This window comes from Lactuca serriola, chromosome 2, assembly GCF_051521515.1.
Source record: "Lactuca serriola cultivar US96UC23 chromosome 2, Lser_US96UC23_V15, whole genome shotgun sequence".
Lineage (NCBI taxonomy): Eukaryota > Viridiplantae > Streptophyta > Magnoliopsida > Asterales > Asteraceae > Lactuca > Lactuca serriola.
The window spans coordinates 228,254,731-228,275,508 of NC_136409.1; the positions used below are offsets into that span (position 1 = coordinate 228,254,731).

Consider the following 20,778-nt stretch of genomic DNA (forward strand, 5'->3'; position numbering starts at 1 on the left):
GTTGAACCGAAACCAACCGAAGGTTCGGGTTCGGTTTTTCAAAATTTTGTTGAACCGAAACCAACCGAACGCTCGGGTTCGGTTTTTCAACTTTTTCCCAACCGAATCCAACCGAACGTTCGGGTTCGGTTTTCCATTTTTTTTCCAAGTTTTTTTTAAGTCTTAATTTTTTTTTCTTACTTATTTTTTTTAACTTATTTTTTTATTTTATTATTTTCTAATTTATTTTTCTTCTTTAATAAATCTCAAAAACTCCAAAAAAAATTTTGTTTTATTTTTTTGTGTGTTCGTTCGTTTATGGGATATAAATGTTGGCTTAATTAAGTGTCCCTAGAAGCATGCTGCTGTATGTGTCCCAAGCCTCATAAGATTTTGAATAATAGCCTTCATGACTTGGTATACACAAACCTTGTCTTCCCAATAAGGCTAACACATTTATTCTAATCATGAGCTACCTCACTCTCTTCTCACATGAGTTAAGAGTTTGCTGCTTGGTCCTTTATTTCGCAGCAGAGGTACTATGTTTCCTTACACAATCTCCATTACATTTCTCCATTACATTCGTTTCATCAACGTAACCCTTGAGACTCTCAGAAATTACCACTGAGGTTTATGGTTACACAACATCTGTGTTTATGATCTTAGTTTCGTGTCACTACGAGCTGAGTGAAACCCAAAATTCATCACCACATCTGAATTGACGGTGAACAATTAATTTGCTCAAGTTTTCACCAAAGAATTGACGAATGTACCTTCATGAAATCTCAAATTTTATTTTGTGTGATTCCTATGAAATTGTTAAACACCATAACATTTCTTCCCTTGGGATCCAATTTTAAATTTTTTTTATCTGAGATTTTATATTTTTCCAAGCCAATTTAAAATAAATTCCTACCTACTTGTTCAATAGGCTACACCGGTCTCACAAGTACTTTGTTCACTTTCTTTCTTATTTCAAGAATAGAATTGCTGAATCAAAGCGAAAGCCACCCTTATTTAGTCTAATTAAAAGAAGCCTTTCAACATTTATTAATAAGTGTTTGATCGTAATTCAACGGGAATCCACACTAACACTTTAAGGTCTCTCTTGACCTTGAAGGAAGAGATTCTTGCCCGGGATCATCAGTTTCGTGTCATTATTGACATCACAGAAAATCCTTAAAAGAGTTGTTTTATTTCTTTTTCTTTTACACTCTTTGCACGAAAATCTTTGATTTTCCAAAATTCCGTTACTGATTATTACAGGCTGTATTATTACTTTGGGGTCAATTATGAAGTTGTGGTAAAAAACAATCCACGTGGGCATTTAATTCAAAATATGCCGTTTAAAAGGATAAGACGAAAGGTTGCTGACTCGGCGGGAGTTAAACGGATTGAAATTCAAACGACGGTAAAAAGGGGGCGCGTGTGAATTTGAAACGCCCATGCTTTTACTGACATTATGGACGCGTGTGCGAAATCCAAGCGACATCCCTCTGGCATTTAAAGGCGCGTGAGGATTTGAACCGTTTTTCTTCTGAAACGGCGCTTGTTGGGTGGCGTGATCCTAGGAATCTGACACTATCTCTCCTACGTGATCATCGCATAGAAGATTTGATATGATTTTTCTCTCTCCAATCCCTCACTATAAAAGGCAGTTTACACTCTCATTTACCTTTTTACTGCATCCGGATTTTCTAGAGAGCAAAAACTCCCAAAAGCTTCACTGTTCATCTTCTTCTTCCACTACATTCAACAATGGCGGAATCATCCTCAGTCCATGCTACATCACAAATCCTTCCCATTCGTCCTCAACAATGCCTGGTGATCGACCTCAATCCTCTGGCGTACGACTTCTACATGTCGCCGATCATCGAGTGCCTGAAGTACTCCCAAATCGCCACCGCTCTCTCCAGGATCGAGTCTGTGCCCATGGTGGCCCTCTCGCAGGTTTATGCGACTGCCTATTACGACAAAGCAGTCGACCGGGTGTTCTTCGATATTGCTGAACACAAGACATCTGTTTCTCGACAACGTTTCTGCACCATGCCTGGGTTGGCTGTTGACCCATCGAGAATAAATCCGGAGACGATTCCGGTTGGGTATCTGTACAACATGTTTTACAATATGGGGTACACGGAGGTTCTCACCTCCGTCGCAAAATTCAAGAAGTCCTGCTTGCCGCCACAGTGGAACGGCATGTTCACAGTCCTCTTCAAGGGCTTGTCGGAACGGAGCTCAGGGTCTGACGGTGCTAGTCGACTTTTCTTGTCGATCATGTATGCAGTCTACAACGGGGTCAACTTGGATTTCGGGTTGGTCCTCTGGCAACAGCTCATCCAGAGCCTTTCTTCATCATCACGACACTCTGAGGTGTCATTGGCCCGGTTCTGGATTTTGATCACTAAGTGGGCGATGGACAAGTTCGACATTCCCACTGCTGCAGGTGCATCGATGTCTTCAATCGGTACGTTTCATACAAAGAAGATCATCGTCTCGGATGCATCTAAATTCTCATTCGTTGGCTCTATTCCGGAGACAATGTATGGCGACGTTCCCTCTGACAGCAGACTAATCCGGACGATCAAGGAATTCAGACCAACTGGTCCTAGGGAACTTTCACCGGAGATGCTAAAGTCCATCCACGATGCTGACAAACCGGTGAACAGGGGCAAAAAGGCGGATAAAGGGAAGCAAGCGACCAAAGCTCCTACGGGTCCTTCTCCCAAGAAGAGGAAACAGCCTAAAGCTGCACAGTCCCCACAACCGAAGAGGAGGAAGACTCAACCGAAGCGAAAGCTTGTTATTCTCTCTTCTTCGAGTGAATCAGAGCACGAGAGTTCGGGTTCTGACGGCTCTCAAGGAGGCGAAACCCCTCAACGAGGCAACACACCACCTCGGTCACCTACCCCAGAGATGGAACTTCATAATTCACCAGTTCCTTCACCTCCTCCAACCATTCCCACTTCCATTCCGACCATAATCCCCAATACCACTACTCCACCAACTTCTTTCCCTATACCACCACCCATTTTCACAACTGTAACCGAAACACCACCTGTAACCGAAACCCCACCCGTAACCAAACCACCACAAACCGAAACCCATACAACCGAACCTACCCACACTCAACCACCACCCGAAACTAACCCCACACCCACACAACCTGAACCTACCAAAACAACCACACCCCCAGCTTCACCCCCTCCATCTCCAGATGATGCCTCTGATGGCGATAACCCCTTTCTTGGCGGTGAACACATGAACTTTAATTCGGTCTACTATAGTCCGTTTCAGGTTCAGAGTGATGAAGAGGATGATGCTCCAGTGACAAAGAAGCATCTTAAGGAGCTTAACGAGAAGGTTGACCTACTTCTCACCTCTTCTTCCAACCAACAGTCATCTCTATCTGAAGCTGCTCTTCAGAAGATTGTTGATGCCTTCTCCAGGGCTCAGCATGATTCGGTAGCCTCAGCAACTGCTGCCATCGAAGCCTCTACCAAAGCCTGTGAGGCTGCGACCGAAAAAGTTGATAAACTATTCTCCGACGCTTCCATCCTGTTGTAATCCTTACTGGAAAGCGCCGACGCCACAAAGACAACTTTGGAACCGATTGTTCAGCAATTGGCCAAGTTCGTCTCAACGGAGTTGACCTCGTTCGCTACACTTCGCCAATCCCTAAGCGACGACAACTCGGCCCTTCGTGCCTCCATCGACGAGCGCCTCGCTAAGCTTCAGGAGGATCTCGCAGCTGAAAATTCATTGATGGACGTTTTGGCGAGCAAAACAACCGCCCTCAAGATCAAGAGCACGCAGCTTTCAAACTCACAACAACAACTTGAAGCTCTTCGATCCGAAAGGGAGGTCATCAAGACATGTGTTTCGGATGTACATGCTGCTTTATCCAACATCCTAGAAGCACATGATCCGATTCTAAACCATTCGGTGAGGCGAACCCTTGCTGAAAAGCTTTCTCCAGCCATGGACCTTCTCAGTAAAATATAAGGCTTACCTAGTTTCATGTCCATTCCGAAACAAGGGGGAGAAGAGAAGAAGAACGGATCGAAACCACCTCCTTCCTCCAAAGCTACTCACACAACCGAACCACCTCCGACTGGTCAAGCTTCAGGTTCGGGTGTGAAGGACAAAGGGAAAAACATAGCTGAGGAAGAAGATGAAGATGAAGATGATGAAACCATTGCTAACATGTTGAAACGAAAGAACAGTCGCAATGTGGATGATGACATAAATCGTGTGGCGCGAGAGGCTGAAGAAGTCGAACGCAAGCAGAAGGAAGCCCACGGTCTCCTTGAGAGCAGGAAGACTCTCTTCCCTGCATGGACTCGGGAGCGAATGATCAAAGAGGCCATAGATACTCCCAGCATCTTATGGCTCGAGCCGGTTATCTCGTTCGATTGCAATAATACAGTCGACTCGCAGTTCGACATGCCGCTGACTCGAAAGGCGTTTATCTTCCACGCCTTCTCAAATATCTTTGAAGTCCCTCATCCGAACGCTGAGCTTGACAGGGAGCTCATCGACTTCTATCTGGCGGCTGCTCGTCCTCAATATCTAACTTGGAGTGCCCAGAAGATAGTGAACGTTCGGGTACTGAAGCCTTATGCCGAAGGAAGGTTCACAAACGTTCGGTTCAAGGTGATTCGGGGATCTGCAAAAACTGCACATCATATCTCCCTGGCGGATCTACCGAACTTAAATCCTCATGATTGGATTGTCTTGCATAATATCCTTTTGACTAATGAAGCCGAATATGGTCCTATTATAGACCATATCAAAAGGATGTTAGTCTGCTACATCATGGAGGTTGCCCTTATGGATCAGGAGGTTGCCACAGTCTTTAAGAAGAAACCGAAGATAGCTCCTGTGGGATTGGCCAGTGATCTCAACCAAATGCAAATGGGCAGAATCGACCCGAGGCGCAACTCGGTTATGTTCACTAGAGCAGAAGGACAGAAGTGTCTCTTTGCTTTAGCTGACAAACACCTTTACACCACTGCTTGTCTAGAGCATGTGTTATCGATCATCAAGAGGTGTAAAGAGAATTCAGCTGATGATGTCAAGTACTTTGATGACATGATCCAATGGTACATCCGGTTTAGACAGACAATACTCTCACTCACCAAATGTCTGTTTAACACCGTGAAGAAGAAGGTACCTGCTTCAGCTGCTTGCCCAAGTAACAAGTGAAGATCTCGCTCCAATTGACGCAAAGGGGGAGATTGTTGGGCTGAAGTTTTGTTAAAGATTGCGTCATTTGGGCTCGGCTATTTAGTTATTTAGTTTATACTCCGGTTTGGGCCTGTCCAACCGAGAGCCCATTATGTTTAATATATATGTATATGCTTGCATGCATATTAGGGATATGATTAGAACGATAGATCAGAGCATAACGATAGTATTTTCCAGATTTCTTTAATCATTCTTGTAACCTACCAATCCTCTACAGTTGATGTTCTTAATCGAGCTCTTCTGAGGATTTTGTTTAATCATTCGACACGTTTGATTCACTCTTGTCTCGTTCTTATTTTCGTGTTCTTACAGTTTTATAATTATTTACCTGTTTGAAATCTAATCGATCTTCAAAGATTAAGGTTTTAATCTCATCAGAATAAAATATAGTTGTTAATTTTTTTTACCATGCTCTAACAACATAATCATAAGGAAATTAAGAAACTAAACATTATAAATGAGTTTTTTAAACATTTTTTTTCAGTTTTTATAAAACGACAACTTTCTTCCGAATGGCTCATTCCGGATTGTTCTTCAAATACCATATTTTATTTATTATTTATTTATTATTATTTTTTTGTAGTATCAAACAAGATTATATACTGATATCATAAACGTTTATTTCGAAAATTTTAATATCTCAGTTTTCAATCAAATATTTGATTTAAACATATTATCGGATATATTTTCAATTTACGATGTTTGTTTAACTTTTAGTTAGAACTCAATAAAAAATAATTTTTATCAATCAAATATTTGATTTAAACATATTATCGGATATATTTTCAATTTACTATTTTTGTTAAACTTTTAGTTAGAAATCAATAAAAAAATAATTTTTATCTGAAGTGTCAATCGAATTTAGTCTTGTTCTTGAATTCCTAAGCTTTTTTCGAACTCCAAAATTTTATTATGAGATCTCGAATATTGGTCAGGAATCCGGAATGTTAGTTCGAAGTTTATTTTTTTGTCAGATTTTTTTTTCCGATACTGAATACTTAATTCCAAACTAGATACTTATGGGCTGTTTGTTTACCTCTTAATTGAAAAATTAAGAGGCAGTCTCTTAAAAATTCAGATGTAGAGTGTTTGATAGCGTCTTAGTTTTTGCCTCTTAAATTAAAAAACACCTCTTAATTTCTCAAACATGTGATTGTATCTGAAAAAATAAAGACACACGTGTTTACTGTTTTGCCCACCACGTATTCTCTTCTATTTCACAACACATCCTCTTTTTTTCCCTCCCAACCATCAACGACGCCTCTCCTCCACTCCGATCTACATCAGCTTTGATCCCATCTACTGTCGCCGCCTTCGGCTTCGCCTGTGGCGCCTTCGTCTCCGGCTCCAGCTCCAGCTGCATCGCCTCCGGCATCTTCTGTAGGTTTGCCCTTTGCTATTTCAGCCCCACTTTCCCTCTTCTCTTTCAATACACACGACGTTCCCTCACCCACTCCATCTCCGGTCAGTCGTACGGCTCCTTCGCCAGTGTCGCCATCGCCACCTGAAGCGAATCCCTCCAAGTCCCTCATCGACAATACAACTCTTGGTAAGTTTTTTTTTCCCTAAAACTCAATTATTCTGGTTCAATCCTAATCCCAAACAAGCATTCAAGATTTCTTTTCCCTAAAACTCGATACAGATTAATTTTAGCCACGATTGGTGTCGTTCTACCATTAATTTTGTTTTGGCTTGATTTTGTCGATCCTACCCCTTATGTTGTAGCCCCTGTTCATCAAAGTGATTAATACTTGTTAGGTTATATTTCAATTTTGATCTGATGTGGTTTTTGGATTCAAATAAAGTCAAAGTTATGGTTTTTGGATTCAAATAAAGTCAAAGTTACAACATGGTGGTCGATTTCCCGTTGGAGATGTTCCTGATCATGTTTTATGTAATTGGTTTTGGAAGTGGATTTCATAGTTGTAGCCTGTTGTGTGCTACTGCAAAATTTGTTGATTTAAAATTAACATTTCATACTTGAAATATTCTTCTCAAGTGATTGCATATCATCTCATTTGTCAAAGAAAATGTTGTTGATAGAGTTCTTCAAGAGAACTTATGGTGGTGGTGACTATGGTGGTGTATATGAGAACTTTGGTCATGGTAATGCTGGTGTCTGGTGATAGAGTTCTTCCAATTATAGCATTATGTAGTTATGTGTAGCTCATGTTTGCTATAGTTGTATGTGTTTTCATATGTGTTGGATTTTGTAGGGTGTTTATATTTGGATTTTGTAGGGTGTTTTGATTTTATATGGTCTCTATATTTTTGTATAAATATTTAAGAAGTTGGTTAAATTATTTTATAAAATAGAATTATTGAATTTAGCAAAAAATAATACAGAAGGGTAAAATGGTCATTTTCATTATTCACCATAGCAATTCAGAGGTTCCAACCAAACAACTTGTTAAAAATTCAGATCCTCTTAGAAATTTAGACCTCTTAAAGTTTCAGATTTTAAAAATTCAGATCCTGCCAAACAGCCTCTTAGTTTTACAAGAACATTTTTTTAGTTATTTTCTTCAAATACACGTTACATTATTGTTTGATTACTCAATTTTCCAATCCATACTTATTGTATGCCTAAGACAAATATTAAAAAGGATATTATTTACATCCCAACAACTTATAATTTTATCATAAGCTAAAATGCCCCTATCGTTTTAATTTGTTCTTGCAATAAGCTAAAATGCCCCTATCGTTTTAATTTGTTCTTGCAATTATCTTGTGAAAGAAGAGTTGTGAATTCTATCTTGAAAGCACGAGACACCCACCAAAAATCATGCCTACAAGTAGAAATGTGGTCTAAATAACGATACCGATCATATGCCATTTAAATTTTAAACCGAACATTACAAAACATACCCCAAAAATTGTGTGTGCTACTAAAATTTAATCTTCTTGCTCCCTATTTATCTCATACTTTCTCATTGTCTAAAATTGCCATGTTAATAAAAACTCATTTCTTGGCCAAGATTCAATAAAAAAAATGGAGGATGTGTGGGACGTAGACGATGAGAACAAGTTATGGGCTATAAATCATTTCAAATTTGTGGTCACAATGTGACAAGGGGACATATCACATATCTCGACTTACACAAATCGTCAATATTCAACAATCCTTCTTATCAAATAGCTAGTTAATTATGAAAATTAATAACGATAATATATATCGTGTAGACAAGACGTCATAATAATTGAAGAATTGAATCCCATGCAAATTGAGAACGAAATGAATGATCATGAATGAGTGATCAAATCTGAACATTTATGGAGTCAACATTTCTTATAATTTTGTACATATATACTTGGAAGTTAAACGCAAAAAATACCGACATACACTTCTCTATTTGTTTTGCTATCACATCCTATTTTTATTTTCTAATATTTTATAAAAAAGAAATTTAATTTGTACATAATTTTTATATGTACAGAACAATTTATGTTTTATTGAGTTATCGATTGCAACCCAATAAAATACAATTTCTTAATGATTATTTGAAATAATAATTTGCTAATAAAAAAACTAAAAAACACAATATCATAGTTAGATTTTCAAAGTGAAATTCATTGATAAAAAAATAAATAATAAAAATATAATAATAATAATAATTCCTAATAAATGAAAATAATTGTGTCACTTGTCATCTTGTTATTCATTATGTCACATGTCATTTTATGGTAAGTTTAGATTAACTTATATCCATGTGTTATTTTGTGGTTTCTTTTTTCTATTTTATTAAATATCATATAATAATTAAATGTAATAATAAATACATGTCCAACTCATTAATACAACTTTCTTTATAACTTTTAAATTTCTAAATTAAATCCAATTATTTTAGTTGTTTATTTATTTAATTTATTATTTTAAATTTAAAAGATAAATAATCACTTCAATTTTAATAATTAAATATTTTACTTTATTCTTATAAATTTAAATTTGCTAAATTGTTAGATTTTCATGTTTGTTTATTTTTTTCAATAAATTCATGTAATATATGAGTCTCACAACTAGTAATAATAGTAATTATGATGATGATGAAGGCATAATGCTCTAATAGAATATATATATATATATATATATATATATATATATATATATATATATATTGTAACATTTGTATTCTGGTATGTCTTCTTTTAAACCCTAAAGTGCAAATTCTTTACAAAAATGGTCCTTGGTTGGTACGTTGGGCATACACTTTGGGTACACTTAGCATACTAGCTTAAGTTAGTCGTGGACATAACTCACGTACGTTGGGCATACGTGGGAGTACGTTGGACGCACGCATAGTATGAGCAAACCCTAATTTAAGGGTTTGCACCCTATTTAAACCATATTATAACCTCTCTTGGACATGTTTAACCAACCTCCATCTTCCCTTGTTTAGAAATCGAAACCTTATTGTGTTTTTTAGAGTTTTGGGCCATAAATATTGTTTGTTGGTGTTTTGTGAAGGAGAAGAAGAAGTAAACCACTTAGTTTTGTGCTTGGTGCTTGAGGATCCGAGATTAGCTCATCATTTGCTAGTCTTTTGAGGTAAAAAGTCACAACTTGCTAATCCATTATGCTAGATCTAGTTATGTAGCTATTTTATGCTTTTTGAGTCTTTGGAGTGATTGATGAGCTTCTTGATTCACTCCAGAAGTGATTGATGGTAGATCTATGTTTCTTTTGGTCCCTTTGTCCATAAAAATGCAAGCTTTGAGGTGTTTATGGACTCATAGATGTGTTAAGACCCTTTGTTAAGCTCTTTTGAGCTCAAGAGCCCCATTAAGCCATGCATGCATGTAAAGTTGCAAGCTTTACATGATAAGTCACATTAAGGAAGTTAGATCTGAGAGTATGGAGTAAAGAGGATTAAGTGCTTAATGAGGTGGGATGACCAATTGGGGAGTACGTTGGGTGTACAAGCTGGTACGCTGCCCATACTAGCCCCAGAGCGTGTACGCTAAGCATACAAGCTGAGTACGTCCCGCTTACTCAACAGTGGGCTTTGGAATTTTGGGCTTTTCGGTATTGGGCCCATGTTGGACCTTAGGAGTCTAGGGCCTTGTTGGGCCATCAGAATTTTATTTTTGGGTCGATGCTATTTTATTGGACTCTTTTGGTTGAAGGCCCACGAAGAAACATATATTCGATTTCAGTTTTTATGGGAAGTTTAGATTAAATTATATCCATTTATTGGACTCTTTTAGACAAACATATAATCGGTTTCAGTTTTTATACTTTTTTTTTGTTTTTATGTTCTTATTGTGTTTTAAAAAAAATAGAGCAACATATACTTGGTTCTCAAGTCATTTTATTTATTTATTTATTTATTTATTTATTTATTTAATGTTTTTAGTACATCTTTGAAGTTCTTTTTTTTCACTTTTTTTACTTTGAGAATTAAATATTCGTTCAAGTTTTTGATGTTTAATAATTATAAAAGTTTCTAAACATAACGATATTAAGCACCATATTATTTTTTGATTATTTTTTTGGATCATAAAAATTTAAATCATATCCTTTTGGATCATAAAAATTTGGATCAAATTATTTTAAATTATAGTACTTTGGATCATATCATTGTTTATTACATGTATAACTAGAGAAAACTTAGATCCAAAGCATTAGGGTTGTATATGCACAATAAGGATGTTATAGTGCTTAAAACCCATTAGTGGTATAAGAGCCTAAGATTATTTTCTAATATATTGATGCTTTGGTTAATTTTCAAAGCTGAAAAAAAAACACATTTCTGGCCTCTGACTGATGAACTCGACGAGTCTAATAATCTGAATCGACAAGTTCACTCACAGACTGGAAACTCGACGAGTCCAATTCATGCACTCGACGAGTAGAATCTTCTGCCATCAGATTCTCGAGCTTTTTGGTCAGAATTGGATTATGATCATTACCAAAAACTGTTTTGTATCATAACACTACTAGAAAAAAGGCCTTTTACGACGCGCAAAATACGACGCTCATTGATTTATGTTACGCAAAGGAGAGTGACATTAGAAAAATATCATCTCTTCAAAAAATTTAAGGATAGAAGACACGCATTATTGCGCGCCCTTAAATTAGTGTCTAAAAAAAACACGGAGGGCGCCTATAATAAAATGCGCGTCGTCTAAGGATGTCGCTTTATAATTTTTAATGGAACGCGCATTCCATCCTTTAACAGTAGGGGGAAATGAAATTCTGAAAAAATTAAAAATCCCGCCTTCCTTTTTTTCTCCTTTCCCTCTTGCCCAAATTATGGACGCTCCTTCCTTCCCCCTCCCGACATTGACTGCTGCCTACTTCTTCCCTCACTTCTACCTACTGGAACCACCATATCTCCCACTCGATGTTGAAATTGTTAGAAAAAGCCTTAATTATACTCTCAAGTCTAAATACAGAAAAAATAGAAGATGGTGAAGAAGTAGCAGTAGAGGAAGTGGAGGATGAACAGTCGAAAATAGAAGGAATGGCATCAATAGCGTTGTTACTAGATGGGTCAATCTCGGGTCATTTTGTTCAGCTTCCCGAGTCCGTTTATTACCGGATGGGTCAATCTCGTCTTTTTGTCTCGACTTCATATCTCTCTGTAAAGCAAGCGACGACTTCATATCAAAAGTGGAGGTGGCAGCCTAAAGACTGTAATTTGCCAAAGTAAGCATACTCTGTTCTTCCACTTTTTAAAATCGAATTAATTGTTGAATTCTTGATGATTTTAATTGTGTGTTTTGGGGGAAATGAAATGAAGGTTTATAGGGAAATTGTTGGTGGAGAAATCGAAGAACAAGAGGCTTATGTTCGTTGGAGATTCGTTGAATAGAAATCAATGGTGTGCATAGTTCAATCCATAGTCACAGGATTCGCCAAAGTAGTCACGATCCACGTTCCAAACGGCTCGATCCCAAACGGGGTACGATTGCGTACCGATCGCCAACAGAAACGCCCTCCGGTACGTCATGCTTGCGATCCCACCAATTCTTTAAATCGATACCTGAAACGTGAAATTGGCAAATTGGATTGCATAGAAACGCGATTGGGATCGGGAATTTTGGTTTTGGAACGCCGATTTGTGAAATTGGGATCAGCACATCCTTTTGAATCGGTTTGTCTTCCTTTACCTCTATACTCTCACTCTCTCTCTCTCTCTCTCTCTCTCTCTCTCTCTCTCTCTAAGCCCTAAGCTGCCACCATCAATAATAAAATAGTTCGATCAAGTTTAGTTCAATTCCTGATCATCGATTTGAAATTCTATTTCTGATATGACCTTTTGTGCAATTCTTTGACCTTTTAATCTTAGGGTTTATCTTCATGAAATCTAATCTCTGTGAACGAACTAATACACTTTAGGATTAGGGTTTAGTAATGGGATTCCTTCGTTTTTGTTAGGGCGATGTGAGTAATGAACCAAGGAGAAACACACAACAATGTAATCAAGAAGAAGATGTTCCATTCTTGGTTGATGCAATACTTCCATTATCTGCAGCTGCCATGGCTTTGCCACCTTTATCTATTCGAGGTGATTTGGGAGTTATTTCTACTGCTGGAGTTAGATATGCATATCCACTCCTAAAATCATTTGCAAAAATGGGACCTCAAGGTGTTCTTGGTGCCACAAAGCTTTTACGCCCTTTTTTAGAAATAGTTGATTCATTGGGACTCAAAGATCCTTTCATTAGAAATTGGGTGGATCTTTTGTCTTTCTTACTTGCTGGAGTGAAATCCGATGGTGTTCTTTCAGCAGAAATGGTACATAATCATATCATACATTAAAAAGTTTCTTTTAAGGTAGTTTTACTTTTTGGTATGATGGAATTGAGGAAGGAATGGAATGGGCTATTCCATTACCACATGTCCTCATCCATTCCATTCCAACCAAACAGAATCCATTCTATTCCTTCATATTTTATAGTTCTCTAAATGTCTAATCTTTTGCCTGTATATATATCCACATATTTGCAGATTTATATGTTTGTAGAATGGTATAAACCAGGTTGTAGTTTAGAATACCCTGTTGGTGGAACTGGAGCACTTGTTGAGGCTCTTGTTCTCAGATTTTCCTTCTGATAAACTTCCAAAAATGTCAGAACCTTCACAACTTATGACAGAAAATACACGTTCTGATCTTTATGTTGCACTCCCTGTTCTCAGTCAAGGAAAGAAATGGGTCTTACTATACAGGTAAAATTTCATCTTCATCATATTTTCAGTTTCACATTATTCTTGAATCTTGATATATCATTATATTTTTTATATGTTAGTACATGGAGGCATGGCATATCTCTTTCAACCTTATATAGAAGAAGCAATCTTTGCCCTGGGTTAAGTCTACTGGTAATGTCTTGTCTTCAGTAACTATGCAAAATGTCAACTTTACCCTTTAACTGAAACTTGATTAAACATTTTCAGGTTGTTGGAGATCGTAAAGGTGCAGTGTTTGGTGGTTTAGTTGAGGCACCTTTGAAACCATCAACAAAGAAAAGATACCAGGTTTGTAATTGTTTAATTAAGTTCGTTTCTCTATATGTTGACAAAAGACTTTTCTACCCTTTTTCACTATGATGAGTAAATACTATACAGGGATCGAATGATACATTTGTGTTTACAAATACACCAGGGCGTCCTGTTATATATCGCCCCACAGGTACTGCATTTTCTTGATAATATATAAAAAAATCTTTTATAATTTTAATATTTATTTGGGATTTATTATGTTAATTGTGCATTTATTAGGGGTGAATCGGTATTTTACTCTTTGTTCAACTGAGTATTTAGCGCTTGGTGGGGGAAATCATTTTGCATTGTATCTCGATAGTGACTTGTAAGAGTGTTGCACTTGCATCATTCCTATTTTTCTTTTTGAGGGATAATATGGTAATTTGGCAATTTGCATATTTTTTCCCCAGATTGAATGGGTCAAGTTTGGCCTCAGAAACTTATGGTAACTCTTGTTTGTCACACACCCAAAAATTTGAAGTGAAGGAAATTGAGGTGCTTTCTCTCACTTATTTTTGCAAAAATTACATTTTTGGTCCTCGAGTATGGCTGATTTTGTTCAATTTGGGTCCTACAAAATTCTCTTGCAAATTTGATCGTTATTTGAGGTTTTTGTAACGTTTTTACTCTTCGTTCCAAGTAAAATGAGTTGGGACTAAAATTGAAAAGATCAGCAATACTCAGGGACCAAAAATGGTCATCTTACTTAGAACAAGGACTGAAACTCTACAAGAAATTTCAAAGGACCAAAATTGTAAGAGAATTTTTGGGGACCAAAATTGAAAAAATGGTTCGGGACCAAAAATAGTCAAATAAGGACTAAAGTTGCAAGAGAAAACTTTTTGGGACCAAAATCAGAAAAATTAGAGATTCTCAGGGACCAAAAGTGTAATTTAATATAAATAGTTTGCATAAGTTGAGTTGATATGAATGTCAATGTGTGCAGCTGTGGGGGTTTGTATATGCTTCAGAGTATGAAGAGGCGATATCAATGTTGAGGACAGAAGCACCTGGGATATGTCGATGGTAGATTGACGATTATGCCCTTCATCTTGTATATATTTTAACATGGGTGTTCCATTTCCATTGCTATGTTTGTTGAAACTTGGTTTGTTGGGTTTCAACGTAGATAACTTTTTGGATTTATGATATACGTATAAAAGATTGATAAAGCGAGGGGTTTGTGTTAACAAGTTAACGGAAATATATTTTCTGATTTTGTCAATCTTTTTAAAGAGCTACTCTTTCCACTTTTCATCCTTAATAAATAACACTTTTTATCTTTTTCTTGTTTTCTCTTTCAAATGGTGTACCTTTTAACTTTTATGGATGACCTATATAATAGTGATAACTACAATTAAACAAAGTAGCATCCACTTCTCAGGTTTATACTGCCCCTGATTCTGCCTGGTATAAAATGCCTAAGTCTACAAGGTGAGCTTTGTGGTTGGACATGCTTTTACATTGGTGTGGCTGCTGTTGCTTTTGGATGCTCTTATTATCACCTCAAACCAAATGATGGTCACCTTGTTTGGGATCGTTTGCCTGTAAGTTATATCATTCCTCATATTTAACAAATTTCAATATATAAATGATTAAATTCTCATGTTTTCTGTACTTTTTTGCTGATAGAAACCGTGAAGCTTCTGTTGGGCCACACATTATTAACCACTTATTTCTGTTTCCTCTTAAATCAAGGTAGTCTATGGGTATTTTTTTATGTGAAGCTCGTCTTTTTTGCAATGATAGTCTATGGGTATTTTTTTATGTGAAGTTCGTCTTTTTTTGACTTTTGACTTTTATATTTTTGCATTGTGTGGTTATAATTTGTTTCAGACATCAGGAATCTTAAAGCAAAATGAAGTGAATTCCAAAAGTAGTACAAAGATGGAATCACCTATTCCGATTCCAATAACCTCTTATTTTTGTCATTAGTTAAAATTTTCAGATATTAATATGAAGTGTTTTATAATTGGTTAATGTATAAAATGAGTTTGGTTTCAGGTTGATGCTAAGTTGAAGGATGCAGTTGAGAAAGAGGTTGGTAGGATAAGAGGTTTGGTTGGATTAGCTTTTTCCACAGCACAGAAGGTTAGGGACAGGTCTATATTTTTTTTCTTGATTAAGTCTTGTTTTTGTTAAGTAAACAAGAAACATAAACTAAAAGGTCTATATTTTGTTTCTTGATTGGTTTGATGCAACAGCTTCTTTACCTTTTGTCCATGTAGGATCCACTAGGAACAGGAAAAACACAAACAATTTTTGGGCTTCTTAGTGCCATATTACATACCAACTGAGTATCTAAGTCTCTTAACTTTGTAAGACATTGATTACTTGAGGGTATTTTTAGTAACATTGTAAGAGATTGATTACTTGAGGGTACTTATGGTATATAATGTTATATTCTTTTGTTAAAATGGTCCTTAGTGCAATGAATTATCTTTATTGTTTATGGTATTTTATTTTGTATTATGAGACTTTTAATGTGTTATTTAATTTGAAAATTAGTAAATGTATCAAAAAAGTATTTTATTTCTATTACGAGAAATTAAATGCAAATTTAATATAAAAATTAATAAATATATACTTTTTTTTAAACATTTAAATTTACGATACGCAAAAATGTGTGTCATCTTCATTTATGACATGGCTTTTCTTGACAGGGGCTTTCTTGATACGCATTGCGTGTCATTAACACGCGCGTCGTAAGGTTACGACACGCGAATGCTTGTCGTCTTCCTTTATGACAGGGCCTTCCTTGATACGCATTGCGTGTCGTAAACGCGCGTCGTAATTGCGCGTCGTAAATGAGCGTCGTAAATGCGCGTCGTCTATAGACGACGCGCAAAAGCGCGTCATCTCTCTTTATGACAGGGCCTTCCTTGACGCGCATTTGCGCGTCGTCTGAGCCTTTTACGACGCGCAATGAGCGTCGTAAAAGGCTGTTTTTCTAGTAGTGTAAACTTCATTTTTTTTTATATGGTAGTGATTATCCTCATCCAAGTAAAGGAGAATTATCAAATTTTAAGATAATAAGTTGATTATTTGTATTATTTGATTTGAATTGTCTTGCCTTATGAGTTAGATTAGATCAATGATAAATTATATGATAATTTTATTAATTAAAGTTGATCTAAATGTTTTTTTAAAGAACTCCATAACTTGTCCGCAAGTTATGGAACATCAAGAGTCTCGTTCATTAAAATGCATTAAGTCATAAGTTATGGAACCCAAAAGTTTTGAAAAGTTTCAAAACTTGCCCTCAAGTTTTGGAATATGCAAAGTCTCAGTTATGAAACATTTAATTTCAAACCTTCGAATTTTAAAAGTTTAAAATTCAACCCTTATACTATTATAATATTATAAGTTTAATAATTATATATATATATATATATATATATATATATATATATATATATGTATGTATGTATGTATGTATAAGACAAGTTAGTCTTACCGTTAGTAGACCTCATTCACGAAGCCAATATATAAGGGGGTATAAGGATATTGCCTATAAAATGGTGGTTTAATGGGTGTTCTCTCTCACCCACCGCTTCCTTGATTGGTCAAAGGTCGTTAGTCGAATGGGTAGGATAAGACATTAATTATCATTAAAAGTATAATGATAATTATAAAGTAACTAAATGTTTTATAAGATTCCCGATCTTAGTTACTTTAGGAAAAATGTGAAAATGATGCTATTCCATGAAATTGCACTTTGCACATTGTCAAGTCGTTAATGGAGCGTGTGTGGTTAACCGACACATTAACTTGGACTGGTACGGGTGGAAAAGGGTAGCTTGATGTTTTTCATATATCAATGGAGCGTGTGTGGTTTACCAGCACATTGATTAGGTGATAAATGACATCAAGGGTACCAAGTACATTTGCATGGTTATTCACACCTTGTTTGTGATCCTCGGTATCTCAGTCACAAATTTAAAGGGCATAATCGAGATTTAAACATGTCATTGAAAAGTTCAAATGAATCTCAAAAGAATATAGGTATTTCAATCAAATTAAAACTTAATATTCGAATTCATTTTTCATGGTGGAAATTGGTAAATCATCATTTACCTACCTTCAAATATTTTGCAATTGGATTACAACATCCCTCTTCCGAACTGTAAATATATTGTGTCGGGTCCTAGCCTTAATATTTCATTTGGGTGTCATATTAAGGATTCTTTTCTAATCTAAACTTTGTCATTTTTTTTTTTCAGATGTCTTCCAACACCGCTTCTGGCTCAAACCCTTCGGGCTCTTTGTCCCTCATGAACTTATGGGGGAGGGTCATCTTTGATGGTTCAAACTTCAATGATTGGATTCAGAACATTAGGATCATCACTCGCTACGAGGACAAGGAATATGTCCTCGACATAGAGCTCAAGGAGATTGATGAAGTCACTGCTACTCCTGAAGAGTTTGTTGAGCATAGGGCACATGAGAAGGATGCCACAAAGATGTCTTGTATCATGCTTGCCACTATGACAGTTGAACTTCAAAAGTCCTATGAGGAATACTACCCTTTCGAGATGCACCAAGACTTGATGGAAAGATACCATCAAAGTGCTTGTCAGGAAAGGTATGAAATCATTGCCTCCATGATAACAACAAAAATGAAGGATGCAAAGTCCATCATGGCCTACTTGCAAAAAATGCAAAGGTTTGTGGACTGCTTGCTGAAGTTGAATGTTAACTTCGATGAAAAGTTGGCCATTGTGTTACACCCCCGAACCGAAGAGTACGACGGAAACATCCGGGGGGTGAGGTGACTTCATCTTGTAATATCATCACAGTAAATATAATTGAAACAAAGCATGCATCATCATCACACAAGAAATAATACAACTATACCGAGTTTACATCATTATAATTGTTTACAGGAGTTACATCCCAAAATATCAATGCTTATAATAGCAGCAAATGCAACAAATTTCCACATGATCTTGATGTCCACCTGTTTAATGATTTCCTGATAATATAAGTTATTTTGAAAACGGTCAACATATATAATGTTGGTGAGTTCATAAGTGTATTTCTATGAAAAGTTTGTATCACTTTGTAACACCATAAAATCCAATATTTTCTGTAAATGAAGTAATGGTTTGAACGCTTTGTATCAAATTTTGTGTTAATGCATGTGTGTTTTGAAAAGGTATAAGGAAAGTATTCCAGAAAATCCCATGTTTTCTATGTAAGTAAAAAGTGATGTATAGGGTAAGTTTTTCCAAGAAAATCTGATATTTTCTGTTTGCAAAAGTGTTATAGTATTAATACCTAAAGACCGTAAGTTGGTGTTTGTATAATATTATAATTGTAGAATTGTTTATGTATTCTGTAAATTTATAGTGGAGTTAATTTATTTGTGAGTCGTTGTAACCATACTTGATAATGACTGATCCGCACGTCATGACGTTTTTCAGACGCCGACTTGTTTAAGGTAAGGTTTGTCACCCTAGACTGGCCTAGTCAAACTGTAGCGAACAACTCATGTGTGGGGTGTCAACCCCGTATAGATCTGTACACAAACTCTCGCTCTCCCTCTAGGAGACTCTAGTTATAACTACAGGATTAAGGTTGTACACTAGGTAGTTACGAATGAATGAACATGTCTCACAAGAACCTTAACTATATTTATGCGAATATTGTATCACACTGTTTAATGTAGTAATTAATGCTTCCGGGTATGTTTTAAGGTTACAAGGCCCAACGGGTATATAAATGGACCACATAGGCCCAATAAACATGTAAGTGTATATTTCAGGCCCAACAAGTATGTATATGGGCTACAAAGGCCCAATAAACATGTAATGTATATTCCAAGCCCAATAAGCATGTAAATGGACTATAAAGGCCCAATAAACATGTAATGTATATTCCAGGTGTAGAAGCAAAATTGTAAAAGTCAAATAGTGTGTTTGTTTTGTTTTGCATCTTTATGTTATTTTACTAAGTCAATTTTGTGCGAAGTGTATTGTTTAGACTTAGTATATTTTTTGTACACTCAGGTTCCCTATAAATAGGGACTGAGGATAGAAGTAGAGGATAACTTTCTGAAACGCAAATATCCTTTCTGCTTATTTTGTAATCAGTCTTCATCAATATAAGATCTGATTAATATTTACTCTTCGTGTTCTTACTTTTCAATCACTCAAATCATAATTTCTTTCATAAATCTCAATAACAATTCTCTTCAATTGGTATCAGAGTAGGATTCAAACTACATCGATTTGATTTTCGTGTCAGAATCATTTGCTTTTTGAGTTGCAACTTTACTTAAAATTTTCCGCGCATTTTGGTTTTGAAAAACAAATTTGATCTTCAGATTTGAATTGATTATGTCTTTGAATTGTTTAGTCGAGTAATCGATCAGTGGCGAACTTCAACATGAATACAATGACTTCCTTCTCTCACTTGCTTGGTTCCTCAACCAAAATTCCGATGTTAATTCCAGAATACTATGATCAGTGGGCTGATAGAATGGAAGATTACTTAAATGGAATTGATGAAGAACTTTGGAATTGTATCGATGGAACAGTGCAAGCTCTTGCTAATGTTCAACCAATTGGACCATCTACTGCATCTGCTGAAGTTGCTGATCAACAAAAACGGTTGAAGAATAATGAAAAGAGGTGCATGAGGGAACTAAGAGGTGCTCTTCCTCCTGTGGTTTATAATTACATTCATAGTTGTAAAACAGCAAAGGAGATCTGGAACACTCTAAAAGAAAAGTATCAAGGTAGCGAAAGGATGCTAAAACTCTTGAAAATTAACTCTGTGAAGCAATGTCTTGTTGACCTGAAGGAATTCAGACAAAAGGATACTGAAACTCTTGAAAATTACTATGATCGTCTGAATGAGCTTATGTTTCGCTGCAATAGGTATGGAATCACTAGGTCTCTCATGGAGTTCAATTTAACTTTCATTATGGGCCTTCGCAAGGAATGGCGAAGTGTGAGCATGATGATTAAGAATCAACAGAGTTTCGATACAACTCATTTGAATGATCTATACAATCAGCTGAAAGCACATGAAAGTGAAGTTTCAGAAATGTATGA

The 20,778-nt window shown here is 36.3% G+C and overlaps 1 protein-coding gene across 1 annotated transcript; it reads left to right on the plus strand.

Moving 5' to 3' along the window:
• The first annotated feature begins 12,751 nt into the window (after positions 1-12,751).
• LOC145088779 (uncharacterized) lies at positions 12,752-15,309 on the plus strand. Its single transcript, XM_079027180.1, has 8 exons — positions 12,752-13,402; positions 13,483-13,555; positions 13,631-13,711; positions 13,802-13,865; positions 13,955-14,042; positions 14,128-14,212; positions 14,664-14,743; positions 15,102-15,309. The coding sequence occupies exons 1-8, from the start codon at positions 13,302-13,304 to the stop codon at positions 15,289-15,291; spliced, it is 762 nt and encodes a 253-aa protein (XP_078883306.1). The 5' UTR covers positions 12,752-13,301; the 3' UTR covers positions 15,292-15,309.
• Positions 15,310-20,778: the final 5,469 nt, after the last annotated feature.

What these genes read in the sequence shown, in the direction of transcription:
- LOC145088779 (XM_079027180.1), top strand. Translation starts at nt 13,302, where the DNA reads ATGTCAGAACCTTCACAACTTATGACAGAAAATACACGTTCTGATCTT. An exon ending in TGTTATATATCGCCCCACAG is followed by an intron (nt 13,866 to 13,954) that starts GTACTGCATTTT and finishes TGCATTTATTAG; the next exon opens with GGGTGAATCGGTATTTTACT. An exon ending in TTGAAGTGAAGGAAATTGAG is followed by an intron (nt 14,213 to 14,663) that starts GTGCTTTCTCTC and finishes CAATGTGTGCAG; the next exon opens with CTGTGGGGGTTTGTATATGC.